At 40.4% G+C, this 18183-nt stretch overlaps 1 protein-coding gene across 1 annotated transcript in view; it reads left to right on the forward strand.

Moving 5' to 3' along the window:
- The window catches only part of dnah10 (dynein axonemal heavy chain 10), a 394370-nt gene that overhangs the window by 56312 nt on the left and 319875 nt on the right, over positions 1 to 18183 (forward strand). Inside the window, exon 9 of the mRNA XM_076271417.1 lies at positions 17443 to 17641. Coding sequence (XP_076127532.1) covers positions 17443 to 17641 — 199 coding nt within the window. The remainder of the gene's footprint in view (positions 1 to 17442; positions 17642 to 18183) is intronic.

Genomic DNA, 18183 nt, shown 5'->3' on the forward strand with positions numbered 1-18183 from the left:
GACAAGGTCGATGAGGGTGGGAAAAATCGTACATTTCTGTGCAAACTTTGCCCGCACTTCAGTCACATTCAGTCACATTGTCTTTTAAGAAAATGCAGTCCATTTTTCGGTTCCAGCAGCCAACAACCTCAGAACTGACCCTTCAGGCCTCTCAGGAGGCCTGGCCTTCTAACCTAGTGACCACCATAGCAACCAGCATGATTGCCCTAGCAACCAGCATAGCAACCACTATATTTATGCGTTTTAGCTTATTGGATGTTGCGTTAATGCAGATAACTTTTGATCCGTGTGCCCGATTTTTATAAATGAGGTACCGTTGGAATCCTTGGATGAGGCCGAGTTCCATGCCCCTGATCAAACCCACTCTTGCAGTTCCTCGGAACCACAATTCTAGTTAGTGGGTTTGATCCAGGCTTGCGGAGCAAGCCCACTATTGTTCTTCTTAAGTTTACTTTATTTATTTATTTATTAGTGGGTTTGATCCAGCAAGCCCACTATTGTTCTTCTTAAGTTTACTTTATTTATTTATTAGTGGGTTTGATCCAGCAAGACCACTATTGTTCTTCTTAAGTTTTCTTATTATTAGTGGGTTTGATCCAGCAAGACCACTATTGTTCTTCTTAAGTTTACTTTATTAGTGGGTTTGATCCAGCAAGCCCACTATTGTTCTTCTTAAGTTTTCTTATTATTAGTGGGTTTGATCCAGCAAGACCACAGCTTCGCCATGCTGTGGGCTTGCGGAGCAAGCCCACTATTGTTCTTCTTAAGTTTACTTTATTTATTAGTGGGTTTGATCCAGCAAGCCCACTATTGTTCTTCTTAAGTTTTCTTATTAGTGGGTTTGATCCAGCAAGCCCACTATTGTTCTTCTTAAGTTTTCTTATTATTAGTGGGTTTGATCCAGCAAGACCACAGCTTCGCCATGCTGTGGGCTTGCGGAGCAAGCCCACTATTGTTCTTCTTAAGTTTACTTTATTTATTAGTGGGTTTGATCCAGCAAGCCCACTATTGTTCTTCTTAAGTTTTCTTATTAGTGGGTTTGATCCAGCAAGCCCACTATTGTTCTTCTTAAGTTTTCTTATTATTATTAGTGGGTTTGATCCAGCAAGCCCACTATTGTTCTTCTTAAGTTTACTTATTAGTGGGTTTGATCCAGCAAGCCCACTATTGTTCTTCTTAAGTTTTCTTATTATTAGTGGGTTTGATCCAGCAAGACCACAGCATGGCTTCGCCATGCTGTGGGCTTGCGGAGCAAGCCCACTATTGTTCTTCTTAAGTTTACTTATTAGTGGGTTTGATCCAGCAAGCCCACAGCATGGCTTTGCCATGCTGTGGGCTTGCGGAGCAAGCCCACTATTGTTCTTCTTAAGTTTTCTTATTATTATTATTATTATTATTTATTATTCCTGTTCACCCACTTTTTGGCCGAACTACTGCTCCTAGACCGTTTGAGCTATCGACGCGGTTCGAACTCCAAAAATTCAGGCCCGAACCGGTGTAACTTGCTTGTTGATTTCGTGTCGCTGGCCCTTGTCGTTTTCGCGGTATTCACGTTTTTCTGCGTTTTTTGGGCCCATTGAAATGAATGGCGGAATGTTCAGAATTCAAATTTCGATTGTGACATCACAGCTCTAATTGCTTAAGCTTGCACCTGGAAGAGTTCTAAGCCACCTGGCAGAGCTATAATGGGCTGGGCTGGGCTGTCTGTGTATATGAAGGTGTGTGCATGTAACTTTTGACCCGTATGTCCGATTTTCATAAATGAGGTACCGTTGGAATCCTTGGATAAGGCCGAGTTCCATGCCCCTGATCAAACCCACTCTTGCAGTTCCTCGGAACCGCAATTCTAGTTATTATTATATCTTCCTATTCACCCACTTTTTGGCCGAACTACTGCTCCTAGACCGTTTGAGCTATCGACGCGGTTCGAACTCCAAAAATTCAGGCCCGAACCGGTGTAACTTGCTTGTTGATTTCGTGTCGCTGGCCCTTGTCGTTTTCGCGGTATTCCCGTTTTTCTGCGTTTTTTGGGCCCATTGAAATGAATGGCGGAATGTTCAGAATTCAAATTTCGATTGTGACATCACAGCTCTAATTGCTTAAGCTTGCACCTGGAAGAGTTCTAAGCCACCTGGCAGAGCTCTAATGGGCTGGGCTGGGCTGTCTGTGTATATGAAGGTGTGTGCATGTAACTTTTGACCAGTATGTCCGATTTTCATGAATGAGGTACCGTTGGAATCCTTGAATGAAGCCCAGTTTAATGCCTTGCCAGCACTAAGTGTAAAGGTAATGTAAAAAAAGATGAGACAGCGCGAAGCGCTGTCTCATCTTTTTTTTAAAGCCAAACCATGTTGATACAGGTCATTAAAAAAAATATATATATATATTTTCCAAATCCATTCAGCCCAGTTCAATGCCTTGCCAGCACCAGTTGTAAAGGTCATGTAAAAAAAGATGAGACAGCGCGAAGCGCTCTCATCTTTTTTTTAAAGCCAAACCATGTTCATATAGGTCATTAAAAAAAATAAAAAATAAATAAAGTATTTTACCAATCCATTCAGCCCAGTCGCATGCTCTATTCAAACTTAGTCATGTATGTGTACATTTGTATAGATTATTACATTGAGAAACACACTTTCATACAGATATTATGCACATCCACACATTACACACCTGACACATTCATGTTAAGTTACTCATCATTGCCCGGCAAGAAGTCCACAATCAATTCAATTGTCTTGCCACGATCTGTGGAGCTTACAGACAACGTTATATTGCTATAGGTTCTGTATGCCATTTAAAGCCGACCTAACGATGAGTCCCTTTAAGACGGTGTGTTGCAATGCATTCTGGGTGCTGTGCTGTGATCCGACGGCTCGTCACCTGACCCACCAAACACAACGATGCTTGAACCAGAGCACTTGAACTAAACGTAGTAAATATAAATAGCTACCAAGGCTCCAAATAGCAACACACTTACACCGTAGCATAATGAGGGTATCTACATGTAAAGCGAAGCATTCAGAACTCTACAGGCAGTTTATTAAAAAGAACGTCAACGGGTCAACGTCAACGATAAGTAAGTCAGGCTAACGTAAACGTTAGCTATTTGCTGTTGTCATGCTAGTGCTATATGCTTTAGGCTACGTGATGGCCATTTATCACACTAATTTTAGGTACTACTTTTACGAGGTCTGTAGTTCTGTCAAAATGTATCTTATCGTTGAACAGACTACAGTTTTATCTTCCTTAGACTTCGTAGATGTAGTTACTACAATTTGGAAGCGAATTTCGAAGTGTAAATATGGTTTTAGTGTGTAAACAGACCAACCGCGATTTTGCAATGAAGTTAATGGAGCCTTTTATGTAGGGCTACTAGGCTACTTTCACGAAGTCTGTAGTTCTGTCAAAATGTATCTTAACCATGTAGTATGTTTATAGATATCTTCCTTAGACTTCGTAGATGTAGTTACTACAATTTGGAAGCGAATTTCGAAGTGCAAATATGGTTTAAATGTGTAAACAAGACGCCTGATGTTTAATGTTAATGAATGGGCACAGTATTATTGTGTACAGTAATGGGCTATCAGTAGTATGTAAACAGTTCATGTGTTATGTGATTTACATAAACTAGTAAACAACATAAATGTTAAAAGCTGGTATTGTGTTTCCTGAATTCTTACATTCAGGCATTCAAATGAAATGTAATTAAATAGCATATCAATCATGCAACAATGCAAAAACAATTAAACTAGTGTAGGCCTAATTATATTTTACATTAGTAAAGCAGTACTCTGATGTGCATGCTTTCACAAACTTTTGTGAACAATCTTAGCACTTTAAACATTGACTGTTTTGAAGTGCATGTATAGCAATATAGTATAAAAATAATAATAATTGTGATGATATTACAATTTGATGGGGGGTGGGAGGAGGGGGTGGGTTCATGTAGGTGGGCCCTATGACCCCAAAGTATGCCTTGACTGGGCCTCAGGTCAAAGAAGTTTGAGAAAGGCTGATGTAGACGACAAAGCAGCAAGGAGGCGTCGTGTGATCATTTAAACAAGTTTTATGACAAGGTCGATTAGGGTGGGAAAAATCGTACATTTCTGTGCAAACTTTGCCCAAACTTCAGTCACATTGTCTTTTAAGATAATGCAGTCCATTTTTCGGTTTCAGCAGTCAACAACCTTGACTATTTGAAGATACTAATCTATTGTGTACAGTAATGGGCTATCAGTAGTATGTAAACAGTTCATGTGTTATGTGATTTACATAAACTAGTAAACAACATAAATGTTAAAAGCTGGTATTGTGTTTCCTGAATTCTTACATTCAGGCATTCAAATGAAATGTAATTAAATAGCATATCAATCATGCAACAATGCAAAAACAATGAAACTAGTGTAGGCCTAATTATATTTTTCATTAGTAAAGCAGTACTCTGATGTGCATGCTTTCACAAACTTTTGTGAACAATCTTAGCACTTTAAACATTGACTGTTTTGAAGTGCATGTATAGCAATATAGTATAAAAAAAATAATAATTGTGATGATATTACAATTTGATGGGGGGTGGGAGGAGGGGGTGGGTTCATGTAGGTGGGCCCTTTGACCCCAAAGTATGCCTTGACTGGGCCTCAGGTCAAAGAAGTTTGAGAAAGGCTGATGTAGACGACAAAGCAGCAAGGAGGCGTCGTGTGATCATTTAAACAAGTTTTATGACAAGGTCGATGAGGGTGGGAAAAATCGTACATTTCTGTGCAAACTTTGCCCGCACTTCAGTCGCATTGTCTTTTAAGAAAATGCAGTCCATTTTTCGGTTTCAGCAGTCAACAACCTCAGAACTGACCCTTCAGGCCTCTCAGGAGGCACTGCTCTCTAACCTAGCGACCACCTGAGCAACCAGCATGATTGCCCTAGCAACCAGCATAGCAACCACGTTATTTATGCGTTTTAGCTTATTGGATGTTGCGTTGATGCAGATAACTTTTGATCCGTGTGCCCGATTTTCATAAATGAGGTACCGTTGGAATCCTTGGATGAGGCCGAGTTCCGTGCCCCAGATCAAACCCACTCTTGCAGTTCCTCGGAACCGCAATTCTAGTTATTAGTGGGTTTGATCCAGCAAGCCCACTATTGTTCTTCTTAAGTTTACTTTATTTATTTATTTATTATTCCTTTTCACCCACTTTTTGGCCGAACTACTGCTCCTAGACCGTTTGAGCTATCAACGCGGTTCGAACTCCAAAAATTCAGGCCCGAACCGGTGTAACTTGCTTGTTAATTTCGTGTCGCTGGCCCTTGTCGTTTTCGCGGTATTCCCGTTTTTCTGCGTTTTTTGGGCCCATTGAAATGAATGGCGGAATGTTCAGAATTCAAATTTCGATTGTGACATCACAGCTCTAATTGCTTAAGCTTGCACCTGGAAGAGTTCTAAGCCACCTGGCAGAGCTCTAATGGGCTGGGCTGGGCTGTCTGTGTATATGAAGGTGTGTGCATGTAACTTTTGACCCGTATGTCCGATTTTCATAAATGAGGTACCGTTGGAATCCTTGAATGAAGCCCAGTTTAATGCCTTGCCAGCACTAAGTGTAAAGGTAATGTTCGCGCTGTCTCATCTTTTTTTTTAAAGCCAAACCATGTTCATATAGGTCATTAAAAAAATAAATAAATAAATAAAGTATTTTACCAATCCATTAAGCCCAGTCCTATGCCCAGCTAGCTCCATTCAAACTTAGTCATGTATGTGTACAGTTGTATAGATTATTACATTGAGAAACACACTTTCATACAGATATTATGCACATCCACACATTACACACCTAACACATTCATGTTAAGTTACTCATCATTGCCCGGCAAGAAGTCCACAATCAATTCAATTGTCTTGCCACGATCTGTGGAGCTTACAGACAACGTTATATTGCTATAGGTTCTGTATGCCATTTAAAGCCGACCTAACGATGAGTCCCTTTAAGACGGTGTGTTGCAATGCATTCTGGGTGCTGTGCTGTGATCCGACGGCTCGTCACCTGACCCACCAAACACAACGATGCTTGAACCAGAGCACTTGAACTAAACGTAGTAAAAATAAATAGCTACCAAGGCTCCAAATAGCAACACACTTACACCGTAGCATAATGAGGGTATCTACATGTAAAGCGAAGCATTCAGAACTACAGGCAGTTTATTAAAAAGAACGTCAACGTCAACGGGTCAACGTCAACGATAAGTAAGTCAGGCTAACGTAAACGTTAGCTATTTGCTGTTGTCATGCTAGTGCTATATGCTTTAGGCTACGTGATGGCCATTTATCACACTAATTTTAGGTACTACTTTTACGAGGTCTGTAGTTCTGTCAAAATGTATCTTATCGTTGAACAGACTACAAGGTTATCTTCCTTAGACTTCGTAGATGTAGTTACTACAATTTGGAAGCGAATTTCGAAGTGTAAATATGGTTTTAGTGTGTAAACAGACCAACCGCGATTTTGCAATGAAGTTAATGGAGCCTTTTATGTAGGGCTACTAGGCTACTTTCACGAAGTCTGTAGTTCTGTCAAAATGTATCTTAACCATGTAGTATGTTTATAGATATCTTCCTTAGACTTCGTAGATGTAGTTACTACAATTTGGAAGCGAATTTCGAAGTGCAAATATGGTTTAAATGTGTAAACAAGACGCCTGATGTTTAATGTTAATGAATGGGCACAGTATTATTGTGTACAGTAATGGGCTATCAGTAGTATGTAAACAGTTCATGTGTTATGTGATTTACATAAACTAGTAAACAACATAAATGTTAAAAGCTGGTATTGTGTTTCCTGAATTCTTACATTCAGGCATTCAAATGAAATGTAATTAAATAGCATATCAATCATGCAACAATGCAAAAACAATTAAACTAGTGTAGGCCTAATTATATTTTACATTAGTAAAGCAGTACTCTGATGTGCATGCTTTCACAAACTTTTGTGAACAATCTTAGCACTTTAAACATTGACTGTTTTGAAGTGCATGTATAGCAATATAGTATAAAAATAATAATAATTGTGATGATATTACAATTTGATGGGGGGTGGGAGGAGGGGGTGGGTTCATGTAGGTGGGCCCTATGACCCCAAAGTATGCCTTGACTGGGCCTCAGGTCAAAGAAGTTTGAGAAAGGCTGATGTAGACGACAAAGCAGCAAGGAGGCGTCGTGTGATCATTTAAACAAGTTTTATGACAAGGTCGATTAGGGTGGGAAAAATCGTACATTTCTGTGCAAACTTTGCCCAAACTTCAGTCACATTGTCTTTTAAGATAATGCAGTCCATTTTTCGGTTTCAGCAGTCAACAACCTTGACTATTTGAAGATACTAATCTATTGTGTACAGTAATGGGCTATCAGTAGTATGTAAACAGTTCATGTGTTATGTGATTTACATAAACTAGTAAACAACATAAATGTTAAAAGCTGGTATTGTGTTTCCTGAATTCTTACATTCAGGCATTCAAATGAAATGTAATTAAATAGCATATCAATCATGCAACAATGCAAAAACAATGAAACTAGTGTAGGCCTAATTATATTTTACATTAGTAAAACAGCACTCTGATGTGCATGCTTTCACAAACTTTTGTGAACAATCTTAGCACTTTAAACATTGACTGTTTTGAAGTGCATGTATAGCAATATAGTTTAAAAAAAATAATAATTGTGATGATATTACAATTTGATGGGGGGTGGGAGGAGGGGGTAGGTTCATGTAGGTGGGCCCTATGACCCCAAAGTATGCCTTGACTGGGCCTCAGGTCAAAGAAGTTTGAGAAAGGCTGATGTAGACGACAAAGCAGCAAGGAGGCGTCGTGTGATCATTTAAACAAGTTTTATGACAAGGTGAGGGTGGGAAAAATCGTACATTTCTGTGCAAACTTTGCCCGCACCTCAGTCACATTGTCTTTTAAGAAAATGCAGTCCATTTTTCGGTTTCAGCAGTCAACAACCTCAGAACTGACCCTTCAGGCCTCTCAGGAGGCACTGGCCTTCTAACCTAGCGACCACCTGAGCAACCAGCATGATTGCCCTAGCAACCAGCATAGCAACCACGTTATTTATGCGTTTTAGCTTATTGGATGTTGCGTTGATGCAGATAACTTTTGCTCCGTGTGCCCGATTTTCATAAATGAGGTACCGTTGGAATCCTTGGATGAGGCCGAGTTCCGTGCCCCAGATCAAACCCACTCTTGCAGTTCCTCGGAACCGCAATTCTAGTTTATTATTCCTATTCACCCACTTTTTGGCCGAACTACTGCTCCTAGACCGTTTGAGCTATCGACGCGGTTCGAACTCCAAAAATTCAGGCCCGAACCGGTGTAACTTGCTTGTTAATTTCGTGTCGCTGGCCCTTGTCGTTTTCGCGGTTTTCCCGTTTTTCGGCGTTTTTGGGCCCCATTGAAATGAATGGCGGAATGTTCAAGGATTCTAATTCGATTGTGACATCACAGCTCTAATTGTTTAAGCTTGCACCTGGCAGAGTTCTGAGCCATCTGGCAGAGCTCTAATGGGCTGGGCTGGGCTGTCTGTGTATATGAAGGTGTGTGCATGTAACTTTTGACCCGTATGTCTGATTTTCATAAATGAGGTACCGTTGGAATCCTTGGATGAGGCCGGGTTCCAATCCCCTGATCAAACCCACTCTTGCAGTTCCTCGGAACCGCAATTCTAGTTATTATTATTATTCCCATCTCCCTAATTTTTTTGTCAGCGCTAGCGCCTAGGCCCTTTGAGACAGAGACACCGTTCCAACTTTAAAACGTCCGGTCAGTACCGGTGTAAGTTGGTCGCGAAGATGACGTCAGGTGGGCGTGTTGTTCGTCCGCCATATTGGATTGAACAGAAAGCAAAACTAAATTTTCACAGGTCACAAATTTGGTCCGAATGCCACGAAACTTGACGTACATTATCCTTGGACCAAGCCTCACAAAAGTTACCAGAAGGATTTTTGATTTTCGAAAGCGTTTGCCCGTCACAGCCAAACGAAATCGGCGGCGAAGCTCCGAAACAGGAAGTCGTCCATATCTCAGGAACACTGTCACATATCGATACCAAATTTTGTTTATGAACTGGGGACTCCAGTGTGAGGGTGCATAAGCTAAAAAAAAAAAAAAGACATATTCCAAAAGTTTCCATCATTTGGCAAACCACCCACAGGTATTTGGTAACTCTCACCATTCACCTTTGCACCATTCACCTTCTATCACAATGCCTTCCAAGCATGCACAATGTCTCTGGGCAGCCACAATGTCTCCGGGCAACCTTGCCCAATCATGAAATCCTTGCTCTGCCATGGGATAGTATGGACTTACGAACTGAAATAGCAAGGAGAACAGTAGCTATATATAGCTTACATAATAGAGTTGTTTTCACATTGACGGTATTCAAATTAAATTTGTCATTATTGTTAAATATCATGATGAGAGAGTATTATTAAAAATGTTACAAGTATGCAAATGCATATGTTTACGGGCATTTAGGTTTTACTGTGTTGTTTTGTTGTAAAGACATGCAAGGCATTCTGGGCCGTACTAAACAGTGGTCGGCAGCACTCCATAGGCTACGTATTAATATGAATAGGTGTTTCTGTAAACCTAGGGACAATAAACAGCTATATCTGTTACAAAAACGAGCTGGTAATCGCTCATTGAAGAGGGAACTATGATAAAAAGATTGTTTTCCTAAAAGCATGGAGTTGACGAAAGAATAAACAAGCAATGTCACGTTAATGTTAAATAGCCTAGAACTACATCTGAACACTAGGTAGCAACGTGCCAATATTATGTAATTTATCATGGGAAATTATTGGAAATGTTATTTCTTGTTTATTCTAATTGCAAACCACACACATCCATTCGGAATCACACGTACACATTTAATACTGAAAGACTAGCATTTCGTTTATTTGATGTCGCCTAGCAACACAGCCTTCAGCGGCTTGCCGGCTAGTTCAATATTTCAAAGACACTTGCGTTCCTTCCTGTACGTTGGGTCCTTCAACAGAAAACAATAAACTCAGGCAAATTATCGAACAGCAAACAACATTCTGACCAATGAAATTCTGGAAGTTCAACGGCTAATAGACCAATCAGAATGTATTTTATTTATTTTATGACGTAATCATGCAGATCTGGTAACCCGTGCAGATCAGGTACCCACACTAGCATTTCGTTTATTTGATGTCGCCTAGCAACACAGCCTTCAGAGCAAAGATTCTAGAACAGGGCTTCAGAGACACACGTTTTGAGTTTGTGGCCAAGAACCTAAAATATCGGTCTCCATGTGCTGGATGGTGTGCGTCCTTTATGAAAGTAAGTGTTTTATACAGTTAACGTTACAGACATAATGAGTCATGTTGTAGTGGTCAACATAAATGTGCCCCTTCTGTTATTAGAATGCTAAGCGGAGAAGCATGCTAAGCAGAGATTTAGTATCATTAATTTCTTGTGTGGCTAGCTATAGGGAGGAGATGTATGTTGCTAATTGGGATTTATGTTGTTTAGCGTAATGCCATGGTCATTTGATATGAGATGCTTGCACTCGTAACTTCGTCACGTGTAACTTTAGGACTGCTATTTTTTTTTACTAACAGTAATTCACGAAGCACTTTAGCCCTAAAAGTAGCACCTACGTCTGTGACAGCTTAAAAGAAGTGGCAAAGACTCCTAACGCGATGTTTTGAAATGCGTCTACTATTGTCTACAGGAGCTTCCAATCGCGAGGGAACTTGCATTGTAGGCATAACTAAGGGATGCAATAACACCACCAGCAACCAAAACTAGCCTACTCATTGTCAACATACATGAAATGTAACGTTTCATGTGAATCAAATTAAAATGTTTTCTTTGCAAACGTAGGCATAGGCTTATGGTGACAGATTAATTTAATAATGCTGCTGTGTGAATCACGGTAAGCGTGAATGAAGTGGCCACTTCTTAATGGGACCCACTGTATGGAAGTGGGCTAAGTAAAATTTTAAAAAAAATGTTTTAAATAAGATAAGGTTAATCAGAATTCTACAATATGCCCGCTTGACAACGGCAGAGATAGAACTGGCTTTTGGCCATAGCAACCATCTATTTAGAACGACTGGCCTTCATAGCAACCAAAGATCTGAGCTGTGTTGCAATGTGAGGCAAAGTATAGAAAGGTGATGAAACATACAGAGACAGGTCAAGAAATATAGTGCAGTGTAGACAGTAGTATACAGTTGATTTACAGAACGTGGTTTAGAGTAATATGAATTAAATATAAATATGTACAGTGTATTAGCAGTTATCTCATACAATAAGTAGAATAATGTATGTAGATGTAGCAGTAACATTATAATAGTAGAAATAAGAATATAGATATATGCAGTGTATTAACAGAATATAATAAAACAGAATAAATATGGATATTCAATATTACAAATATATAACAGATATGTACATAACATACAGCTATGTGCAGTGTGGAAACAGTGTCATTGTAGTGCAGAAACAACATTATAAGAGTAGTAAGAATAAGTCTATGTGCAGGATGAATAGTATAAAGATCAGTAGAATAACTATGTATAAATGTAATTACAGTAGGCCTATGTACATTTGTAAATAAATAGAAAACTATGGGTGAGAGGGATAAATTAATTTTATTTAATCGTAAAAGTAAATTGCATTCAATTAAATTTCAATTAAAAATCTTTCCAGTAGGCTTTAATGTCACGCAAAAAGTACAACCAAAGCTGAGCTTGATCAACTAGAACGTCTAAAGAACCAGAACTTGAGTGTAGTTTTTTGCTGGGTCCCAGGCCATGTTGGTCTGAGGGGAAATGAGAAAGCAGACAGTGCTGCTAAGCAAGCCCTCAATGAAGAAGTCACAGAATGTCAAATCCCTGCCCCAGACCTTAAACCTATACTGAACTCTTACATCTCAGATAAGTGGCAATCTGAATGGGATTAATGTACCAACAACAAGCAAGGAATGTGAATTTTGGCACATTTTCATGATCCACTGGGTCGTTATGGGCCACACAAAATACGGTGTTGCTAAAATTACTCCTATTGTGGCTATTAGAGACATGCGTTCATGAGTATCCAGCTACATTCAATGAGTTAAGTAAAATACATTCACACACACAAAAAAAACATCACTAATGTTGTGGACATTCCTTTATTCTGAGATACATCAATAGGCTCTCAAAACAATCCCAAACAGACATAAGGTCTTTATAGAGCAAATCCATATAGATTATTTGTCAAATAAACCAGTAAAACAGAATTAGGGGATGGAATATATAACATTCACACTCATAGCTCATATTTTTAAAATAAATCAGTGAAAAAGTATCCTGACATTTTAATGCCTTAGTCATATTTCATAATTTCAAATTTTTCTCTAGGTTACCTGATAGCCCAGTTTGAGAGGTGCAAGACGCGTGACATTATTTATTTTTGCAGCCAATCACTGCTGTTGTTTTATTTTATTGATTTGATTTTAGTCATAGAAGCTAAATTCGAAGGCAGGCCACAGGTAAAATCCAACGAACTGCATTCACCCCACAAGGCAATAGTTGAATAGAGCTTTTGAGGTATTGCCACTGCTCCAACACTGAAAGGCACTGTTAGAATGCTTGGATCAAGCCAGGTTCAGCATAGCGTATGTCACTATCTGCTCACGTTCGTGACCGGACCAGGGCAAGCACACTTTCGCAGTTCCCGCCGGAAATGCAGTCTAGTTTTGAATGAACACCCAGTGCAAGGCACCAGGTTGGCAATGGATTTAGCAGGTTTAGCAATGGATAAAATAGTCTAAAACGCGAACTAAACAAACATGAGATCACGTTTGCAAACCCTGTTGATGTGAATGCACACACGATGCAAACAAGACATTCTCGCATTATTCAAATTAATTGCCCACCGAAACTATCTGTAATGGGTTTTGGCTAGTAGCCTATGGTGCCAATAGCTAACGACAGTAGGCCTACGTTAGCTAGTAGCAATGGATAACGTTTCTAACACACAAACTTTATCCCCGTCAAATGTAACTGTGGAAATAGCATCTGATATCTTACGATCTTCCTCGTTGTAATTATCTTCGGCTAAGTTCAGCTCTAGATTAGGGATGTTCTCCAATGTAATGAAGTCGCCTTCATCATCAGATCCAGGTCATCTGCAATCCGCTGTGCTTTAATTGACCTGTCGCTAAGCCCCCCCCATTGTTACCGTGTGAAAACTCGGACAAACAAACCAGACTTGATTAGAAATACATTGTGGACAATGGCAGCTGACAGTATATGAAAGCAGGCTTTGAGGACGTTTTGGTCGATAAAGGATTTACTTTCCTCCAGAAGCTATCAAAAGGGACTTAATTATGCTATGGAGGGGTGTATTCAAAACTTTAGAATACATACAAGGTGACAAGCAGTTGTGCCGAGTAGCCGTGCAAATCACTGTGCAAAAACCACTGACGACGTTAATGCTAGCTAGCTAGCTAGTGGAAGATTGATACTAAGATATGTTAGGTTACATTAATATTTGATGTAGTAAGAATATAGTAGTTGGTTAATAAGCATTTTCATCTTGGGATTTAACAGGAAACCTGTGCCCACGTTGTTGGCTTAGTAGCCTACATTACGTCGAGCTGTTGCAAACGCGAGAGACGTCCTGTAGGCTACTGTTGATGAAAATATACCCCGTTTTCTAGCCTCTCGGGGTACCGGCTATCAGTATTACATGTCCCCCATGCAAAACGTTTGACCATGGTTATCCGTTGGGGTTTTTTGAGTTAATAGACTCCATAAATAACCATTAGTTTGTCATTTTATGCCTCCTCCCTGTTGTTTCCTATGGAGTTGTCCGAGCTGATGTCCGAGTCCCGTTGAGGCTGGACTGTCATTGGCTCATCAGCGTTCTAAGGGTGGCGCTTAGCGACAGGTCAATTGTAAACAAACAGCATGCTGGTTCAGTAAGTAGCCATGAGGTTACTTCTAGCATACAGCTGATTGGCCGACAAAACAAAAGAGCACTAATAGTCACGCCCAATTCAAACGCTGGTTTACTTCCTGAAACTTAACCATTTTCAAAAACAAAAAACAAACTTCAAAGTCGTTGAACTGAATCTTAGTTACTTAACGAGAAGGAATATTCTTTCTTCAGACGTGTAGCCTACCATGAAAACTTGGTGGGGGATTGTCGTTGATGAGGTTCATGTCACATACAAATAGTAAGTTTAAAAACGTTAAAGGAACCGTATGTAAGAAATATATTTCAATTAATCATAAAATGGCTCTGATGTGTTACTAGACATTAAGAAATCATGTTCATTTCAAATACTTATATCACTGACAACAGTAGTCCGGCCAGGATATTGTCATTTAAAAAGTGAAGTTGCAGCCCTCAACTGATGTTGACGTGTTTCGGCATCCGGGTTGGCAACCTCGAGTCAGGGGGGAGGGGGAGGGGGAGGAGATACAGCGCTCTACAGTATTTTGAAAGTGATTGCCGTACCAGTTTTGGCCACAATCTTACATATGGTTCCTTTAACGTTAGCTACTTATCTAACTTGTATGTTAAAAGATTGCATTAGAAGAATGCTTCGTTTATCTGATTGGTTGATTTGGGCCGACCAACATAGGTGGTGATAGACAGATGATTTATCCAATCAGCTAACCAGTATTTTCGCCCCTTTCCCAAACATTCTCCAACGGAAAGTTCCCAGATGGATATGCGGAGCAAATGCGAAGCAATCCATCTGGCGGAGTCAGGTTGACGGGTCTGACGGAGTGCTCTCCAAAACTCCAGAGATTCCAGACCCCAGTGAGTGGGGTTGGGAATGGAATGACAGAACCAAAGTCTGGGTGCCATATTGGACAGATCTGGAAGATGCCAGCAAGGGATGCTCACTCCTCCTCAACTGTGGCTGTGTGGTTGCCTGTATGGGCAACTGTAAGTGCCACTGAGCTGGACTTTGCTGTACCACATTGTGCAAGTGTGAGGGAGGCTGTAATGATGAAGAGTGAAACCAAAAATCTTTGAATAATACATGATGTTTAAGTATGAATAGTGTTTTTGTGTTATTTGACTAAAATGTAATATTGATCCTTAGCATGGTGAAAAGCCTAATATAACTTTTCACTGTGGCATAGTTCTGAAGTTGTGTTTATTTAAGGCCTCAACAATGGTCCTTTTGGTCACAACATGTGATTTTTGACACTATAGTGATAGTGACCTGTCCAATCAACAAAGAAAAGCATACCTTGGAGGTAAAAATATGGGTCTAAGGACCTGAGTATTTCAATGTGACTTTTTCAGAGATATTGACAGTTTATGAGCTAAATATGACTATAATACTACATGGAAATGGACTTAAAATAAGAAGAACATATCAAAATTGGATTCCTTGTATCAAAAACAAAGTAGAGGAAATACATTATACAACAATTTAAGACTAAAGGAAGCTGAGATATAACCTTTTCTCTTTTTCGGCGGGGGCCATTTTGGATTTTATGGATAACTGCCACTAGGGGGGGGGCACCCCAACTTGTATCAATGGATTTTTGAAAACCTTAGGCCTATACCTAACACCCTGCCAAAAATAAAAAACTTATCCAGAAGTGCCCAATTTTCATGAATTGCATCCTAGCTACTAGTGCCCTGAATGAGTCCGACTCAACCATAGATAATGGCAGCATACAGTATCTTCCACTACATACCTGGCTACCAGTTTGTTCAGTTCGGTCCGAGACAAAATGTGTGGTGGGGCCTTAAAATCAAGCTTCAGTTGCTTAGGTTTTGTGGCACTGTCTCCTTCTCCTTCGGTGGTCTTGCAACCTTGAAAGATGTTTGAGTAGCCTAACTTTGAATTACTTGACACCAACGTAGATAGGCCCAGGGCATAATGTGCATTTCACGATTACATTCGTTCCTTTAATTTCTTGGTGGGGAAAGTAATGGCTATACTTCCATAGAGAAAGCTACTTTTGGATTATTTGGGTTCGCCATAGCCTGTCTCTCGTTGATTGACTGACTCGCTTGTGTTGTACGTTGTGTGTCCGGCTATGCGTGCTTTCAAACACCCGCCCTACTCTACAGTAACTCTGATTGGCTTACCATGAAATTTTACTCAACCTCAGCCAATCGTCAGCATTAATGGGCTTGTCTCGTGCACAGCCCACTAACCAAGGGGGAACAGTTAAAAAGTATTTGCCTCTCGGCTCAGAGATCTTGGTCTGATGAAAAAAACAGCTTCAATTATAGTAACGCGCCACATTTTTTGGCAGTAACGGTAACGGCGTTATTAAGATGGGAGGAGTAATCAATTAGATTACTCGTTACTGAAAAAAATAATGTCGTTATTTATAACGGCGTTATTCCCATCACTGGTCATAGGTGTGTTTTGGGTGTAACCTTTAAACCAATGAGAATGACATTTGTCCCTTTAACCCCTTTAAGCAGCGCAACTTCAAACAGCACATCGGTATTTTGATAGTCAGCGGCGCATTTGAAGAAATCTGCTTGCACGCGAGACCGTATGGAACAAGTATTCCACTAAACCATGCTTTACTAAAACCTGTTTGTGACTAGCAGAGTATAGCCTACACACATCTGCACGTCTATTATTTGAACTCATAGGCAAAGTAAAACTAACTTCACTGTGGTCTCATAGTCAACGACAAAACAGTTCTACACAGTTAATTACTTTCACTATTGACTAAAGGGCTACTGTTGAAAACATAGCCTGAAAAAAGCAACACTCACCCCAATAATGTTCAAATGACTGAATAAAAATCCTAAGGATATTTATCCTGCAAAGGAATTGCTGCTAAAGCTTACATCTTGTGACAGTGCGTCTTCAGCCCTCTTTGGGGCAGCCTTGGCCTACTGGTTAGCGCTTCGGACTCTTAACCGGAGGGTTGCCGGTTCAAACCCAGACCAGTAGGCCCTTGAGCAAGGCACCTATCCTCACTGCTCCCCGAGCGCCGCTGTTGTTGCAGGCAGCTCACTGCGCCGGGATTAGTGTGTGCTTCACCTCACTGTGTGTTCACTGTTTGCTGAGTGTGTTTCGCTAATTCATGGATTGGGATAAATGCAGAGACCAAATTTCCCTCACGGGATCAAAAGAGTATACTTATACTTATGATACTTCTGTCACTAAACTGGAAAGAGCAAAACATAGGAATATAATGGTTATCTAAATCCCATGGGCAGATAACTCTTAACACCAACCTTATCTTGTTTTATTTTTATTCATGTTTGCTTAAAGATCTGATATGTAAGCCCTTTTCCCTCCCACACCAATGCAACAGTATTGGTTCCTATTCAATCAAAGTTGTTTTCCCCTAAAAGGGAGCAGGGACTTGTAGCAAAGTTCCCTGGATGTGCTGGTCTAATGTATTTAACCTTGATTTTATCACCTTACAGAGATAAGAGGGAGATAGCCAAAGCCAAGGCTTTGGATGGAAAGCAGGTATTGGACCAGTGGAAGGCCTGTTATTTTGAGGTGCGAGCAAGGATAGAGATTTCCGGTCGAGACCCACGCTGGGAGTTTGACCGTAAAAAACTCTTTGAGAAGACCGATTATATGGCTTCCATATGCCAGGACCTCTTCAATATCCTTCAGGTCAGTTTAATTTGTCTTTTTCAAACCTAATGTGTAGATTTTTTAGTAATAATCAAAACATGTTCTTAATGTTTTTAAGGCTGACATGCTGCCAAGCTTGGTGGTGTCTGGTTCTCTCCTTCAGAGAACCAAAATTACGACAGTAAACGAGACGTTTTCTTTCAGTTGTTCACCAGACACCACCATATGGGAACCTACCACAATGCCTCAGCACACAGTGTGTCCCATACAACACACAGCACAGGCGAATCCCCACACAGGCCGGTATAAGTAGTACAGTGACACAGTTACGGTGGAATAGAGTCCAGGCCAAACTATTGTCAACTGATGAGATGGAGCTAGCACACAGTGTGCTCAGGACGTGCATATTGTAGTATGGGTACGGCAATGCCGGCCCAACTAGGTCAAACATGACGCATCAGAGGAACATAAGTTCAGGCCAAGCTGTCTCCAACTGAAGAGACGGAGCAAGCACTCAGCATGCTCAAGACGTCCATAGCACAGTGTGGGCATGGCAACGCCGGCCTAACCTGGTTAAGCAC

Source organism: Alosa pseudoharengus, unplaced genomic scaffold, assembly GCF_046254945.1.
Source record: "Alosa pseudoharengus isolate Yale_2024_CS ecotype anadromous, Long Island Sound unplaced genomic scaffold, YU_APseudo_1.1 YU_APseudo_1.1_scf_6, whole genome shotgun sequence".
Taxonomy (NCBI): domain Eukaryota; kingdom Metazoa; phylum Chordata; class Actinopteri; order Clupeiformes; family Clupeidae; genus Alosa; species Alosa pseudoharengus.